General features: G+C 37.2%; 1 protein-coding gene across 2 annotated transcripts in view; it reads left to right on the top strand.

Moving 5' to 3' along the window:
• The first annotated feature begins 8,703 nt into the window (after positions 1-8,703).
• Positions 8,704-18,722, top strand: part of DACH2 (dachshund family transcription factor 2) — a 469,220-nt gene continuing 459,201 nt past the window's right edge. For both annotated transcript variants that reach the window (XM_037061876.1, XM_037061875.1), the window contains exon 1: positions 8,704-9,407. In XM_037061876.1, the coding sequence (XP_036917771.1) occupies positions 8,893-9,407 (515 nt within the window). In that variant the 5' untranslated portion in view covers positions 8,704-8,892. The remainder of the gene's footprint in view (positions 9,408-18,722) is intronic.

The following is an 18,722-nucleotide window of genomic DNA, read 5'->3' as shown; positions in this document are numbered from 1 at the left end:
TCTAGCCTGCATTGCAGAAATGTGTACAGTCCTCTTTGCCCCTTGGTAACTACACGGGATTGGTTTCAGAACCCCTGCAGATACTTGACCCAAATCCTTGGATGCCCTAAGATAAAATGACAGAGTCTTTACATATAACCTACACACACCCTCCTATATAATTTAGATCATCTCTAGTTATAGTTGCTAGTCACTTATAATATAATGTAAGTGCTATGTAAATAGTTGTTTTACTGTATTGGTCACAGGATTTAAATTCATATATACAGAAACTGAAATTTTGAAAAAAATGTTAAAAATATATGATAATAGTTCACAGGAATAGCACTCTGTGAAATGCACTATTCTAAGCAGTTTACATATGTTGTATATATTAACTCTTGCAATCTCATAAAAACCAATGAGGAAGTACTATTATTATTAATACTCCAGTTTTATAGATCAGGAAACTGAGGCATGGCAAGGTTATTTAATTTGCCCAACATCACTCAGCTGACCAAATTGTGGAGCCAGAATTTGGACCCAGGCTGTCTGGCTGCAGACTCCACTCCCTTACCCACTCTGCTAGACTGTGTTCTCAGAGAGGAATAACTAAGATTTGGCCTGAAGGGCTCTCATGCTTGCAGAAGAATTACTGTGCTGTAGAATCCTAATTAGGCAGAGATCAATGCAGGAAGCAATGAGCTGTAAAGTAACAAGAAGTATCAGTGCTCTTCCTATGGCAACACAATGCCTTGGGTTTATGCTTATTTTCATAAAGTATTCCTCTTCATTGGTTGAATATAAGGCAAGTATTGGAAACATTGAAAGTTTCTCAACAGTCTGGAATATGAAGATACACTTTATGCCATTTTCTCTTAACTAAGAACTTAGGGATTTCAAATGTAAACTCTGAAAGTCCTTTTATTGACATTTCAAAAAACCTTAAGACTGCAATTTATAGTTTGTACCACTCTATGGAAAATGGCTTAAAATTCAAGAAAAAGCCTTGTCTAAGATTCAGATGAGATATGTCTTCTAGTACTACAACCTTCCCCCTACTTCTTGAAATGTTTTCTTGTCTTGTTTATTAAAGATGCAACTTATATTTAAAATGTCTGAACTTTAAAATTATTTTTAAACTTAGTATAGAGCAATATTTTTTAACAAAGACTAAGAATAGTGAAATGTTAAGATTTGAGTTTCCAGAATCATATCAGAATTTTACTGCGAGCTCTGCCACTTCACATTCCTGTGACTTTGGACAAAGTTAATCACTATAAGCCTCAGTTTCCTCATCTGATAAATGGGCATAATAATAGAATCTACTTTGTAGCACTGTCATGAAGATTAAATAAGGTGATACATAGAGGTATTTTAGCATAGCGCTTGCATAAGCTAAGTATTCAATAAATGTTAGTTATATAAACATTGGGTTGGCCAAAAAGTTTTAGTTTTTCCATATGATGGCTCTAGTGGTGCTTAGTTGTCTTTAATTTATTTGAAACACTTTTGTTAGATTGTATTGTGACAGCTGTCATATCAGCATGTGTTTAAAAAACTTATCAAGTGGTGAATTTTTGTGCAGCCATATTAATATCGAAGATGGAAGAAAATATGCAACATTTTTGACTTATTATAGTTTATTATTTCAAGAAAAGTAAAAATGCAACAGAAACCCCCCCAAAAAGATTTGTACAGAAGGTACTCTGACTGCTTGAACGTATCAGAAGTGGTTTGTGAAGTTTCTTGGTACCATTGACACTTTGGCTAAATAATTCTTTGCTGTGGAGCTGTCTTATGCATTGGAAGATGTTTAGTAGCACCCCTGGCCTCTACCCACTAGAAGCCAATAGCAGGAGATAGCCGACATACTCAAAAATATCTAAATTAATAAAGTTATTAGTGAAAACGAAAAAAGTATCCTTTATTTTGGATAAAAATATAATGGACATTTTGGCCAACCCAATAGCAATACAGTAACTTTATTATAAATATTTCACACTTTTACACAACTCACCCAACCCTCAGATGGTATGTATATATTATTATTATTTTAGATTTTATTTATTTATTTATCTTTGGAGAGGAGGGAGAGAGGGAGAGAAACATCAATGTATGGTTGCCTTTCATGCATTCCCTGCTGGGAGTTGGCCTGCAGGGAACTGGCCTGCAACCCAGGCATGTGCCCTGACTGGGAATCGAACCGCGATCCTCTGGTTTGCAGGCCTGTGCTCAATCCACTAAGCTACGCCAGCCAGGGCTGTATATATTATTTTTGAGAGTTGATTGTCAACTTTCAGATTGGCTTGGTGACAAACTGCCTAGAGCTGCTTATCTTTATGAATTTGGCCAAATATGGTGCAGTCATTTTTGTCTGGATTGTTCTGGCAGAAGTCAGGGAAAGTCTTAACTATGTTTTCAATAACACGGCATTTAGAATTCTAGCTTTCTTTACTTGGATCTTTTGCAGAAGAAAAATAACAATGACAAAAGGCAGTAATTGCTTAGTGTTCCCATGCTTCTAGGAGTATAGACACACTCATATTTATGTTTCCCCTCATTAGAGAAAGGTACCTGTTTCTCTCCTATCCAAGGTGAACTGGGGTATAATCTCTTTTTTTTCCTCTCAAGTCAGTGCTGGTGATTTGCATATTTTGTAAGTTTACTCATTAGCTCTGCATAGTAATTTTTTCCTTATGGAAAACTACATGGCTATAAAAAAAGAAGGAAATCTTACAAGCTATTTCTACAGCATAAATGGACCTGGAGATTTTTATGCTAAGCTCTGTATCTCTCAGCAATTATTTGAAATAGTTATCTCAAAGGCATACTCAGTAGCTTAAGGTATCCTTACATAAAACAAAACGCACAGAATAAAAGAATTTAACAAGGTTTCAAACAGATGTAAATTTTATAGCAATTTTATAATATATTGATTACAAATGTATAACCAATAAATTTCTTAGTGTTCATAGAAGAAAACATAACACAATATAAATTTGTCACACTTAAAAGAAACTTTTGGAATAAAATTAATGCTTAGATACATAAAAATTGAAATAATTCTTAAGTAATCAGTGAAGCCACCTATCACTAAAAAGATCCAAAAACTAGTAATAAGCAAAATCATCATACTTTTAACAAAATAAAATTTTTAATGCATATGGATCCCTTAGACTCTGCTTCAGAATTGGTAATAATGACCATTTATATATCTTAATAGCTTATAGATGACTATCACATATCTATTCATTTAATAAATATGTGTGAGCACCTATGATAAGCCAGGCACCATAGCTGGTCCTTGAAATAACCCATTGATGAAGATACAGGTGATCTCTAACCTCCATGAACTCATTCTAGGAGAGGACTGAAGACTGTAAGATACCAAAGAGCATAATACAAGGCAACATGTTATTTTTCCTTTTTTCTTTTTTTTATTGTTGTTCAAGTACATCTGTCTCCATTTTTCCCCCACCAATCCCCCCACCCCATCCATTCCCACATCCCACCCTCTATATCCTACCCGCTTTGGCTTCTTCCATGTGTCCTTCATACATGTTCTTTGACGGCACCCACCCTATTATCCTCTATTATCCCTCTCCCATCCCCTTTGGTCACTGTCACTTTGTTCTTTATCTCCACGTCTGTGGTTGAATTTCGCTTGCTTGTTTGTTTTGCTGAACTTTATTAAGAAAGGCAAAGTGTGCTATGAGTTAAGAATAGGAAGAACCCACTCCTGGCTGGGCAAAAGAGATCGGGGGAAGTCTCTGTGGAAGTAAATTGGAATATAGTCTTAAAGGATGGTTCGGCTTTGGGTGGGTTGAGATGAGTAGGTGTGCCGCAACATATTCTATGTGGAAAGAATGACAGAAGCATTAGCATCAAGATGGGAAGATATAAGAGGTTAGGAAGTAGTGGAGAGTAATATCCATTTGCTAGCACACAGGCAACATGTCAGAGTATTGCAGGAAAGAATGAAAGGTAAATCAGAGGAGTAAAATGTCACTCTAAAGAGTTTGGAATTACGTTCCTAGCCAAAGGAGTAGTAGTAGAGTTAAACTTTACAGAAAAATAACCTGGCATACTAGCTAGACTGAAAAAGGAAGTACCTGAAAGTAGAGAGTTTAAGAAGTAATTGTTGAAATAGTGCAAAGAACAAATAATGGACAAAACTATGGTGCCAATGTTGAGAGCGGAAAAGAATGAAAATGAGAGATATGGCCGAAAGAGAATTCATAAAATGTAGCGGCTTCTTGGTTGGTGGTATAATAAATACAGAGAAATCAAAGGTGTCTCCCAAGTTTCTATTTCAGATGACTACCTGCATGGCAAAAGAATTTAAAAATCAGAGATGAAATAAAAGAGAAATGATCCGAAGGGACTAAGTTGATCAGTTTTGGGCACACTGAGTATTGGGTAACCATGGGGCATGCAATTGGAAATGCTTAATTCTCCAGGACAGTTTTATGAAAGTTAGAAATAATATTTGGGGTAATCTGCAAAGTGGTGGTTTTTGCAGCTGCAGAAAGTTGATGAAATTGCCACTAGTAAGAGTATACACATTAGGAATTTTATTATTTCAAGTTCAAGAGCAGCAAGGTGAAAAGAAAAAAAGAGTGTAGGCAACAGGGGAAACATTCTTACACAGTCATGGTTTGGGCTGAGCAAAGGATTTTGTTTGCCTTAAGGATTCCTTGAACATTTAATGTGCCTCAAACATTTTCAATAATAAAAGGGGAAAGAACAAGTAATGAGGGAGAGATTAGAGATTCCAAAGAGGGGGGTAGGAATAAAACTGCCAGATTACTGATGTGGAGGAGGTGAGAGGGGTCAAGAACGCCAGTGAAGGGAGTAGAGGAGACTTTATTTCCTGAGCAATGAAGGAAGTAGAAGAAGATGAAAGAGGATATGGAAAACACATTTTAGGAAGAGAGAAGGGAGGTTGAGGGCGCTCTTGTTGAATAACTGTGGTGAAACCAGAGAAGTGAGAGGCAGTAGCTGTTGAGAGTGAAGGGCAGGGTGACTTGCAAAGAGTAGAAAAGGGTTGGAAGTAGCTGCTGCAGGGAATTCAATGGGGAGTCAAGGAAATGAATGAAAGGATACTAAGTAGTAGCAGTGGGGGTCCAGCTGTAGTTAGAATGCCTTGAATTTGAACAGTTAGAAGCCTAAGTTTTAAAGGGGAACAATACATCGAGAGAAATAGATAGAATTTAAATTCCACACATCTTGTCCCCTAGGACTGTGCAGGTTGAAGTATAATGTGTTAAGAGTTGGCACGTGCTTGTACTTTATGAAGTGTTTTGGGAGTTTCTTTTTTTATATTTTAGTTAGTAAAAGTTCACTGTTCATTTAAGCATCCGATTGTCACTGGTTTTTGACAGTTTTCTTCTCGCTTCAGTGCCCATTCTGAAAACCAGCTTCTTCAAAGGGTAATCCTGCATAAGATTGCCAATGCATTTGTTTATTTTTCATTAGAAGAGTACCTCAAACAGTGGAATATTTTGCCTAAGGTCACCAATGAGCACCCTCTCCCTCCAAATTGAATACGAATTAGGAGAATATGTCAATTGATTATTAAATCCCAGAAGATTTCAGTATTTTCGTGTATGAGAAGCTACACTTATGCCCCAAATAATTTCATTGGAATAGTGGGATCTAGAACTTCTTGTTCTGACGAGAAATGCTATTCATTTGCACTAATTTTGTTCTTATTTCCTGGGGTGCTTTGTTCTTATGTGGAAACAATTCAGAAACATTGAGTGTTTTCTAAGTTTGAGTTCAGTGCCTCTCCCCATGGAGAGCCATCTCCCAAGGGCACTCTGTTTTGTGCAGCCTTTTTTTTTTATGTTGCTTCATGCAGTTTCAACTTGGTGTTGATACACAAAGCTTCCTATGGTCATGTAGAAACCCAGCTTTATTTAGAAATACATTTGGCTTATGGAAGATATTAAAGTTAGAAGGGATATAAACAAATTCTCCACGTGTAATTTCATTTTCTCAATTTCAAAGCATACATAATAGTAAGTAGAAATCGCAGTAATAGAAATAGCATAATCAAAATATCAAGAAAGCCCAAGCATCCCTGGCCGGTATTGCTCAGTTGGTTAGAGCATTGTCCTGCAGACTGAAAGGTTGGAGGTCTGATTCCCAGTGAGGGCACTTGCCCAGGTTGCAAGTTCAAATCCTGGTTGGGAGGTATGAGAAAGCAGTTAATCAATGTTTCTCTGTCATCTCTCTCTCTCTCTCTTCCCCTTCCTATGCTCAAGCAATGAAAAAATGTCTTATGTTAAGATAAACAACAAGAGGACAACATTTGGTTTCTTAGATCTAAATGACTAAATCTTTAATTACAAATATACCTTAAGAAAATTACCAAGTTTATTTTCTCAAAGACTGCAAATGTGAGGGAACTTGAATAATGACATTTTGTGTGTTGAATGCTTGGGCCTTAACCCTTCAATAATCAATGGCTATTTTTAGCCTCTAGTATTTCTACTAGAATTTGAACCTTAATCTCTGGTACTAATTAAGACATCACTACACAACTGGTAGATCACATTAAATAGATAAGACATCTAGTTCAAGCCTTTTTTAAAGTTGTCAAAGTGCATTTGATTTTTAGTAGTACAAGTAATAATTGCAGTTGGAAATATTTTAACTTTCCTTTTTATATTTCAGATTTTCTTACATTTGAAACATCAAAACATCTGTGTATTGTCATATTGCTGAAGACTCCAAATCACTCTGCAAATAAAATGGATTTGATAATGTGAGCACAGCAGTCAGTATACTGTTTTTTTAATGCAATTAGAGTAACTTTGAGAAAGAAACAACCTTTTCCTTTAAAGTCAAACTTATTCACCTGGAAATTTCAATAACAATAATTTCAAGGAGGTAAGTCACTTCAACAACACAGCTTACCGATTATTTCTGTCAGAACACCTGTTGAACCCAATTTGGGATTTATCTTTAAAAAAACTGGTAAACACAAACATTTCTGTCAGAGCTTTTCTATTCTGTTTTGAAAACCTCTACTTTTTATTGAAGCTTTTCTTGTGTCTGCTATGTCTTCTCAATTGTCCCTTTTTTGCTCCTTCTTATTATCTTCCCTCAGTAGTATCAAACTAGCAAAAATGATTAATGCCTTTTAAATGTGTGTGTGTGTGTGTGTGTGTGTGTGTGTGGCTGGCTGTATGCATTCCAGTCTATTGTGTTAGTCACTTACCATTGTATTCCAAAACCAACTGTCATCACAAGTTCTTAGCATTTGACTCCACACAACTAGAATTTGCAACAGTATGAAGAAACTCAAAGGGTAGTTCTTACTATTTGCTTAATGAAATGATGAAAGGAGAAAACACATTGAAGAGAGAGGCAGAAAAAAACCCAATTTAGAACATTTGTGTCTTGAACTTATATAGTAAGGGAGAAAAAAGCACTCCCCCGTCCTCCTCTTCGATTCTGCTAAGCACAAGAAGAGCTGAATAAAATTAGTAACTTTCTAAAATTATTTATGTTCTGGAAAGATATTGGGGGAGCTATATCATCGGTAGCGTTTTGTAAGGAAAAGAAGCATGGATTTCACTTTCTGAATAACAGCGTCCAGAGGAGAGGAGCATGGGAAAGTAATTAACGTGATTGCAGAGAATCAGAAGTTCGACAAGGAGTCTTAAAACAACTTTGCTACAGTGATCTAACCACCATTTGGCATGTGGAAAGGACCATCCACGCCTTTTCCATGAAGTGTACCTTACCTAGACATTTTTCTTATTATCAGCTCTTGTAGTGCGTTTAGGCACTTGACAAGTGAGGGGAATCGTGAGCTCAGGACGCGGGTCTCTAATCACCTTCAAAGCCCATAGACGAGGGAAGAAAATGTAACATTAAAGAGCGCAAATTCTCGCTCTTCTGTCCTATTCTGCAATGGCTGTCTTGCGTTATAAAGGAACTTTTCCTATCAATTTTAGCTTGGGCAGGGGAATACTGTTCTTAAGGGATGGTGACACAAAGCGAAGTCTTGCAGGACAGTGGCAGAAGTGCTGTAAGATGGGGCGTTCGTTTGTCACTCACAAACCAAGTCTGTGTGCCCGCTTTCTGAAGTGTTCGCAGTCTCACAGAGCGAAATGAATGCCGGTGCGTAGGAGCGCTAGCCACCTGCAACCCTGATTTTGGTGCGGTCTTGGACGCTGGTTCCTCTGTGCGCGGGGTCTGGGAGAACGGAACACCAAAAAGAAGGGCTGAACAGATTATTTCTGAAGTCACTCGAGTTTCTCTCCTGGAAGGTGGGCGAAGCCATCTCTTAACTCCTGCGTTTGGGAATTAAGTGGAAGTGGAGTTTCCACTTCCCTTTCTTAGGTTCACCCCGGGGCAGGGTGGCGCGGGGTTGCGAGGAGACACTAGTCGGATGCGGAGGAGAGGGGTTTGTAGCCCAGACCACTTTGGAAGTTCTACAAGATAACTGCATTATCTGGTCAGATTACAAGAAACCCAGGCACCGCACCGCCCCCTTCGAAGGCTCCATCCCCATTCAGCCGCCAACCCTCCAGGGCCTCAGGTAGCTAGGAGGCCGGCCACGGAGTCTCCACCTTCTGGCAAGCCTCAGCCACTCGGCGCGCTCGGAAGCCGAGGAGATGGAGTCTATTGGCTGGGAGGTGCTGCCAATCTTGGGAGGGGGTGTGGCAGGGGTGGGGTCTCGGGTCACCGCGAGTAGGGGCTGCTCACTGCTTGCTGGGTGGTGGTGGGTGAGTTTGAGCGTGAGCGTGAGCGCTGCTACTGTAGACTTGCGAACAGTTCTGAGCGAGCGATTGAGCGCCTGAGAGAGAACGGGAGTGAAGGAGCCAGCGCGAGGGGACCTAGAGGAGACAGGGCGAGAAAGCGAGCGCCGGAGGACCTAAGGTTTGAGACCGAATGACCATGGCTGTCTCCGCACCTCCGGTGATCTCTGCAACTTCAAGTGGCGCCGGCGTCCCAGGGGGCCTATTTCGGGCCGAACCCATGTATTCTACCCCCGGAGAGCCTCCTCGTCTCACCCCCAATATAATGAACAGTTTCCTGGCCAATAACCACAGCGGCAGCGCTGGGGGTGGCGGGGTCGGTAGTGGCAGTGGAGGCAGCGGCAACACAAACACCAACGAGTGCAGGATGGTCGACATGCATGGGGTGAAGGTGGCTTCGTTCCTGATGGACGGTCAGGAACTGATTTGCCTGCCTCAAGTCTTTGATCTCTTCCTCAAGCACCTGGTGGGGGGCTTGCACACAGTGTACACCAAGCTGAAGAGACTGGACATATCCCCAGTGGTGTGTACTGTCGAGCAGGTCCGGATCCTCCGCGGGCTGGGGGCCATCCAGCCCGGGGTGAACCGCTGTAAACTCATCACCAGGAAAGACTTCGAAACTTTGTTCACCGATTGCACCAATGCCAGGTAAGATACTTGTTTCTTGGCTCGCTCTTTCCTTTTTGCCCTCTTCTGCATGTCGCATCACCATCACGCAACTTTGTAGGGAATGAGTCTTGACTAGCTTGCCTCTACTCTTCACGCTGTAAGTCTTTGGGGCTCAAAGAGGACTAGAGGGACTCATTAATTAATTGTTCATCCCTCCTAGTCCGTGCTCAGTAGCAGGGCTTGGGTCTAAGAAAGTTCCGCACAAACTTTAGTTTGCGGTCCTCTGTTGAAACTTTCCCGCCTTTCGCCCATATCTTGCATGGCTTTTTTGGCTGCTTGTGGTTGTTAATTTCTCTATTCGGTTTTCTTTCCTGCTCTTTTGTGGCCACACGGGTCGGAGAGGTTATATCCTGAACAGGGACAAGAAGGGATTTCTGGGCCAGAGGGCTGGCTGAGCTGTAGACCGGGCTCTTAAGCTGGCAATCCAGAACACAGCATTTGGGGGATGCAGAGGGTCGGAAGTCTAGAATCCATCCCAGAGGGTGATTCGTTTCCCATTCTGAGTGTTTGTTGTGACAGTGCCTGGAATGTGTGGTGGTGGTGGTGGTGGTGGTGGTGGTAGTGGTGGTGGTGGTGGTGGTGGTGGTGGTGGTGGTGTGTGTGTGTGTGTGTGAGAGAGAGAGAGAGAGAGAGAGAGAGAGAATGTGCACTCATGCCAGTTATGCAAAGCTCCAGGAAAATCCATGAATGCTACTTAAAACAAACAAATAACAACACCACAAATACCCCCTGACCACAGATGTCACTTTCCCAGAATCGTCCCTTTTGGGTCATCTGTAAAGGGCAAAGGGACGGGGTTGGGCTGTGGGATAGAACTTGGCAGGTTTTCCAGAGAGGATGCTTTCAGCTCTCACCCCAGGCAAACGGTTGGAAAGACCCTATTTCTGCAAAGAGAGGATTCCTTAAATGATGCTGGCCAGCTTCTCTGGTTGTAAGTGTACTTCCTTCATGTCCCAGCTTAGAAGTGCCTTATAGAACAAATGTCTGTTTGTGTATGTGCATAAGCAAACTGTATTCAATGCTTCTGAGTTTTAAAAAAGAAAGGAAATAAAACTATATTCAAGATGATTGGATTTTTGATGACTGATGAATTAGTCATTTTAGTCTTTATTCTACCTCTAGTCTTCTAATGTCTGTTAGGAAAGTGCACATTTGGCAGGTGTGATTAGCATACAAACCAAGAAATCTTCACCTCCAGGTTAAAGGGGGCAAAGGATTTTGTTGAAATGGTCAAACCAGTACTATTCTTGATCATTTTGCAGAAAATTTCCCCAGAGGTAGACTTTTTCACAACACAGCTAAATCATAAGGTCTCTGGGTTTAGGTCCTACAACTACCTCAGTTGTCACATTGTTTGTAAAATATAAATTACGCCTATAGCTGAAGTGCACTGACACCTTGCAGACAAACTGTTGCTGACTGCTATGATAAGATAATGCTATGGAACTTACAAGGAAAGCTTTTATGTTTCCCTTTTTCCTTTGAGTGCTGTTCTTCCATGTTCTAGCAATTAAATGGAGACCTGTTCATAGGAGAACTCTCACCTGATTCATATCTAGTTTATTAGATTGGATTTTCTTAAGGAAGATAGAGGTCCTTAAAACACAAAGGATAACTGCCCCCTCAATAAAATAAGTAATTTCCATGTTGTAAGGGTAGAAAGGATATTTTATCGTGACCACCAAGCATTTTACTAACACACATTCAGAGGGTTATTAGGGACTTCACGTGAGGGCCATCTGATCCATTTGTTGCCATCCGGAAGACTGGCCTTTAAACAATCGTAGATAGGGAAACCCATCTTCTCTCTCTCCCTATCTCTCTTTAACCCTCCTCCCTTCCCTCTCCTTTCCCTCTTCTCCCGCTCTTACAAACACCTAATATCTAAAGTCGAAGGATTATTACATGTAGGAAATTCTCCTTACCTTATAATTAACTTTCACATCCTTGAGCATGATTTTCATTTTAAAAGCAATAAATTAGTATCTTAATCTGATTTTGACACTTCTATAAATATAAACTTTTCTTTAGTTAATTTTTATTAGAGCTATTTACTGAAGGGAAAAATGATAAATTACTCTGTATCCAGTGGCAGGTGTTCTTATTCTGTTTTGGGGTCTTGTTATATGATGTGTTTTTATGTTGTTATTTTAATTCAATAAATTTTATTTACTCCTTATCACACCATTTACAATGCTAACTTTTTTGGGTGAATTACTTTCCTGTATATGGATAAATGTTATAGAGAAATATCATAAATGTAGAAAAAAATGTATCTGAGGTTTGATGCATGTGCCTCGTATTGCATATTTTATTTATTACATGTATTTTATATAATTGTGTTATGCATTGTAGCATATAATTATAAAAATTTATTAAATATATTATATGAATGCAATCTATAAATGAAGGTGAGAAAAACTAGAAACACATCTATATTGCAATTTCTAGACAGTTAAGAAACCCCCACAATTTCTGTGAAAATTGTAATTAATGGTAAAATAACATTACCAAATTTTATTAATGCAAAAGGCTCTCATAATCATGTTGTTAAAAACTACTATAATAATGTGTACCTTAAATTATTCTCAACACCTGAGTGATTTAGTTATATTATGAAATTAGTATTTAGATCAACATTATTTCTATGACTTTTCTATTCAATGAAAAGACAGGTGAGGGATGTAAATGGGAATAAGGCTCAAGAGAAACAAAATAAGGTAGATAAGGCATGAAGCCAGTAAGAGGAAAGAGAAGTAGGACATGAGCAGAATGTTGCCCAGAGAGTGAGTCAAAGGTGGGTCAGAAGAGCTTATAAAGATGCCCAAAGGAGATGAGCGATGTACCAATGGAGACTCGGCTAGAGAGGATTGTCATTTAGGACTCTTGCCTTCTTAGCACTTCTAGGTAGAAGGTGGGGAAAGTGTAAGGAAAAGGTACAGGTTCAGTTAGTAGAAACTCTTACATACTTTTCTAGTTTAAAAAAGAGATTCATCTTCATCTCCTGATGGATACATTTCCATATTGCATTGTTCTTTAAAATAATTTTATTGTTCAAGTACAGTTGTTTGCAGTTATGGTCCATAATGTATTGTTGAATGGAAGGCCTCTTCATAATTGTGTCACTGGCAATTGTCTTTTTGTACATAATAAACATTTCTTCCCCTCTTTGTCAGATAACTGGGGAAGAGTACAAGTCTTGACTTTTAGGATAGTTAACATGGAATGCTTCCTACACTACTCCAAAACACATAAAATGGACCATTTTCAATTTGGTAATTGACAAGGACTTTAACATATTGGCATTAAGTGGCATTCTGATTTGGCTCAGGGCACATTTTATTAATGTCCACTGAAGAAAGATGCATGAGTAAGTACATACACGTGATTGTTGCTTTGATAGTACTCACAGTCACAACAAGAACTCTATCGATGACTTATAGTAACTATTTTGTTATTAAATAATTATCAAAATATTCAAAGTCATCTTCCCAGGAAAGAAGTTGGAAGATAATACCTGCCTCAGACACTAGAGAATAGCAAGACTAAAACTCTTGACTATTTATCGATCTATTAAATAACACAAGTTTTACATCATTGCAATTCTAATGGGCTATACAGTATTTTTCTTTAATGCCCTTTAATTTCTAAAATGAATTGCAGAGAGATTATTTTGAGAATTATTAAGAAAATGATGATAGAAAAGATCTAAAACCAATGGGAAAGGTGTTATCTTGTTTTAGATCTTTGTTTTTTACAGATAAAGCACTGTGATTATTTTTTATTTCTCATATAAGAGAACTTAAAGAGTTTTTAATATGAGAGGGAGAGCCAGCAGATTCAGAAAGTATATGTCTGAGCATCTCTTATGCAATGGATTTCCCTTACTCGATTCTCCAAAGTTTGTTATAGCAGTAAGATTGGGAATTACAAATTGGTATTCAGTGAAAAGTCAGCTAACACATTTTAGTGTTATCTCTTTATCTACCTATCTATATAAAAGTACCATTGTATGATTTCATGGTTGGCATTTAACTTTATTTGTAGACCAACTGATTAAATGTTACTTGGTGATTTACATATAGTTAAATGGATGCTTGAAGTAGCAAGAATGTATGATTAAGGAAATGTTTTAACTAATCTAGAGACATGATTCAACATACATTTAAATGAATAAAATTCAGTTTTTTAAATTACAATTTTAAGCAGTCTAATGGTGATTGATTGTTATTTTGACTGTGTGAACAGAAAATAAATGGGCTTCCATGTAGAAAAACTGCATGGGAATTGTAAAGACTTTCCCAAAAAGCTAAAACTGCCTGCAAATACCAGAAATATGATTATTGTAAGCACTTCATGAGTTTGGTTTTGCATTCACACTTGATGAATATGGTTCATAATCCACACAGAATAACATAATTTACTTTGAAAATTTTTGTTTTCATTCATAGTAAAGTTAAGCAAAATTCAATTTTAAAGAATTTTCATCACTTTCTGGGGCTAATATTTTGTATGGCATTTTCAGAAATGATAAAATGGTTTTATGAATTAATCTGCGCAGTGAATAGAGATATTTTATTTCATAGGATAATGAGGGTTAGTCATATTGTCTACTAAGAGCAGTCACATAGACTTTTATTAGCAGAGTGATGTCAAGATTATAATAGAAGTGATCTAGTCATGTGCCACTGCATGGAACTTCCACATGTACATTTATTTTAAGTGTACACTTCTACATCATCAACAATTTTGGTTTATCTAAACACTTTATCTGGATTTCATATTTGTCCCAACCCCTTGCATATTACATTCAAGAAATGATGCATGATATGATGGAGAATATCTGTGGATACTTATATACGATATCACCCTCCATGTATAGTGCGTCAATGCCAATAAATAATTGGGAAGTGAGAGTCTTCAGACATTCATTTTTTTTTCACGCAGGAAATCTCTAATACCTGTAGAAAACAACAAGTCTGCATTGTTGATGCTTTCTTAAGTAAACTTTTTTGTCTTCATGAAATCCCTAGATGTTTTAAAAGTGTTTCTAGTGGGCAAATATAATTGCAAGAAACCCTAATCATAAAATATCGGATTTCAGTGGGCAGTCTGGATCTCCAGTGGCACTTTATCTGGTGCATCTAGGGATACACATGATTTAGGTTTATCCACTCCGTATATTTCAAATATGTATTGAAACTGCCCTAATTGACCCAAACTGAAAATACTCTGTTTTCAAAGAAAGGACATCAAACCTCCCCACAAAGGAAAAACAATTCAGTATTAATGATATTCGTGTTGCATATTCAAAAGGTCTTGCTAGCATTTTTACCCTCTTTTCCTTCCCTTTCACCAGCTCAACCTGCAACTCTTCACTGTCACTTCAGATCACACAATTCTAAAAAGATAAAACAACATTTAAACACATTTGCCTTGGAAGGGAAATTGAGCATTTGCACCCAATAAGCCTGATTGTGGAACTGCATGCAAATTGTGTTTTGATTTATCTCTTTTACACTTTTTTCCATTTGAATTGATCTTGCATTAATTTCACCAAGCGGCTCTGTGAGGCTGCAGATGTTGCCCTGTGTTTAATAAATCAATGAGACAGATCTGAATGAATCACTTCAGATGGATTCTCTGCTCGGTTTGATGTCTAGATGTTATTCTTAGCTTGTTATCATGACAGATGCATTAATGTTCCCATACACTGCCAGCAATGTCAAAGAGATTGAAGCTTTTAAAGTGGCGGCATCCCTTTTTCTATTTTCTGCTGTAACAACTACATTTATTTTTTTATTTAGAAACCTGAGAAAAATATCACACCCATCATAAGTTTATCCATGAGAAAGATTCTTAATTTTCATGCTATATCAACTATTCCAAAATGGTGGAAATCAATATAGTAAAACCTAAATATAGTGTAGTTGTTTCATAGTGCCTACATATTAATATTTAATCATAGGAGGAAAAATAAGAATAAGTAATATATGATTGGGACACATTGAAAGTGTCACTATAAATAGAATAATGCTGTATCCAAATTGATTACTGAAGGGTGTTAGTTTTTAAATCCTTACTAATAAGCTTCTTGTTGGATTAATGCAGCTGCAATATACTCTTACTAAGGGATTTAGTGCTCCTTCAGGGTTTAATATTTCTTTTTAGTAGGAAGGGAAGAGCCTGTCAGTTTTGCATTCATCTTTTCCTCACTTTGTAGTGCTGAAAATCTTGAAGTTTATTCCATTTTTGTTGTTTCACTTATTTATATTCTGGGTAATTGTTTGTAAATCATACAGAAATTAGTAACAATGAATGTTACTTTTATAATTTAATTTCTTAGACTGTAGAAAAGCATACACACAAAAAGGAACTTTGTGATAACTCTAGTGAAATCTATTACCTACCTGCATTAAATGTTGTAAGTCCCATGCTTTATTTCATGTCATCCAGGGTTTTAGTACCTTGGTTTTAGGACTGAAATGATTCTGTCAATTGTGAAATATTTTGAATTTAATATTATAGGTCTTATAACTTTTTAGATAAACTGATATTTGGGGACAGAAATTTTAAAAGGGAGATTAAATTTCTCTCTTGTTTAGCTTTCTCAGGGATGTATGTTTTTAAACGTCAGCTTTTAGAGTTCCTCTTTGCAGGCCTTTACAGTATTCTTTCATTTCAATTTTATTGTTATTTTTATTAAAATAGAAAAACAGGAAACACTATTAATGGATATTGTTGAGGTCTCAAATTCTTCAGGAAATTTTTTGTTTCTAGATTTAGGCTAATCTGGGAAGCTTAGGGTATGTGCTATGCAGTATAGTTTAAAGGGGAGTTTATGATGAACTTCAGTAAAGTTACAGAATAGTTAATTTTTGTTCACGTTTTGCTTAAAGCACGGGAATGGCCTCATAGTGATATCTTGCCACAACCTTCTTTACAGCCAAGTTTATGTATTAGAATTGATGAAATCATTGTATTCCATTGAGAATGCAAATATAAGATGTAATACACATTGTTTTCTGCAAAGTTGAATTTAATATAACTAAAGAGCAAATTGATATGTTTATCACCACCTATTATGTTATTCTTAAAAAGAACCAAATTTGTTACATAAATCCAAACCTCCAATTTGTAATAATAATTTTTGAGGATTAATTTTTAGCTTCTAATATTTTAATGTATGTTCTAATGTTACGAATAAGGAAGGATTAAGAAATGAAACAAGTCCACTACCTTAAAATGATACTCAGTTATTTAGATCTATATTGCTAGATAACAGCACTAACCCTGGTGACAGGTGACTTCTGCTCATTTTTCAAACAGTAAATGCATATTCATCCAAAATCAGTCAGTAAGAAAGGGGTTTTCCTCTCTTCTGTCTATAGCCTGTGAATAGAAAAACATATACCTAAGTTTAGTGATTAATTTTTTTCCTGGATAATATCAAGACCCATCCAATTGCAACATGAATTTACATGAATTATCCTCCCCACCCATTTAAAGAAATAACTTAGTCTTTTCGAGTGTAATTAATTTTGCTTCTTAAAAGTAAAATTAACTTTCATCTAGGATCCTTGACATTGAAATATCTCATGTGCATATACCGTTTTGACCCATTGCAATTATTTAGTTTACTAGAGAAAATTGTGGCATAAACTTTGTAATTACACTACTGGAAAATGTGTAATACAGGAAAGTTTCAAAATAATGAACCACAGTATTTTTATTGCTTGATAACCAACCTCTTTATTTTTAACAAGTTGACTCCTTAATAGCGTGTAATGTAGTGTATATATTAAGGTATAAAACATTCAATTGCAATTGTGTCCAATGATCTTGTCAGGTTTCTGGCAAGTGCTAGCTGGTAACAGCATTTAGGCTACCTTTAGTCTGTCTTCTATTCATGTGATGGGTTAAAAAAAAAGTAATATTGATCTGTCTCTGGATTAAAGTTTGAAATGGGCAACAGCCTGAACACAGAAGGCTTTTTTTTTATGATTTCTCAGCTTGCCATTGATCTCCTAGTTTTATTGCATTCATTATTTATTAAAAAGAATTTGCAAGCTAAACATAACGTTAAGCTAGTTTGCACACAGGGACCGCACTTAGGAAATTGAATGGAAATTGCATTAGAGATGAACATCTGTGCTATTTTTCCACTCATGTGTTTATGGGTTTGTATAAAAGGTGTATTGGATTAACAGTTACAACCATTATAGCTTACAGCAATATGGTAGATTCTGAGCTCTCTGTTATTTGGAAGAAGTCTGTCTTTCAGTTATTTGTCTAAAAGGTATTGTAATATCATCCCAAATACTGCTTATATAAAATTATTTTTACTGTTATATTTGTTAATGCATTGTCAATATTCTACTATATTTGAAGTAAACACATTAGAAAAACATACTTTGCTATCATAAGGTTATACAATCTCTTAATGGCTTTGGTACTAGGGTACATGGGTGCCATTTACGTGGTACCTATTTTAAGGATACTGAGTTTAATGCCATATTAAGGTGCACCAAATCTACAGAAGTGATATAAAAGCTTTCATGTGACCATTCATAAAAAGCTTTTTTATACATATATATTAGGCCTGATCCTTCTGAAAATATAATGAACATACAGTCACTGAAGACTTGCTCTATTTAATTCTATAGACAGTAGGGTGGAATGCTTCATGATACGGTTCTGCTCTTGAAGTCAGTCCAAGAAAGTTTAGTTACCAAAACTCAAAAGGGCCCTGGCTGGTGTGGCTCAGTAGATTGAGCACCAGCGTGCGAACCAAAGGGTTTCTGATTCGATTCCCAGTCAGGGCATATGCCTGGGTTGCGGGCCAGGACCCCCAGTGTGGGGGTGTGAGAGGCAACCACACATTGGTGTTTCTTTTCCTTTCTTTCTCCCTCCCTTCCCCACTGTCTAAAAATAAAGTAAATAAAAAAATCTTAAAAAAATACCTCAAAAGGGACTCACCTAAACCAGTACTCCAAAGGACATAAGTTAGGTCTCAGTGAGTGTCTTTTCGCAGTATTGTCTTTGATCTGCAGACGTTGGAAAACTCATTCTACCCACTTAGTTATTGAAATTTAAGTAAAAGAAAATAAAAATCTCTTTACAATTATACAATTATTTTGATCTCTCATGGTTACATTTGCCCATAGGTGTGTGTGTGTGTGTGTGTGTGTTTGTGTGTGTGTGTGTTTGTAGAGTGTGTACCACATAATGTTGGTCAATGCTCTAGGTGCTCTGAATAGAGTGAATAAAACAGTCTTTTCTCTCATGCAGTTT

Source organism: Sturnira hondurensis, unplaced genomic scaffold (genome assembly GCF_014824575.4).
Source record: "Sturnira hondurensis isolate 20B ecotype Veracruz unplaced genomic scaffold, ASM1482457v3 Scaffold0013541, whole genome shotgun sequence".
In the NCBI taxonomy this organism is placed as follows: Eukaryota; Metazoa; Chordata; class Mammalia; order Chiroptera; family Phyllostomidae; genus Sturnira; species Sturnira hondurensis.
This window is presented reverse-complemented; position numbering and strand designations above follow the sequence as displayed.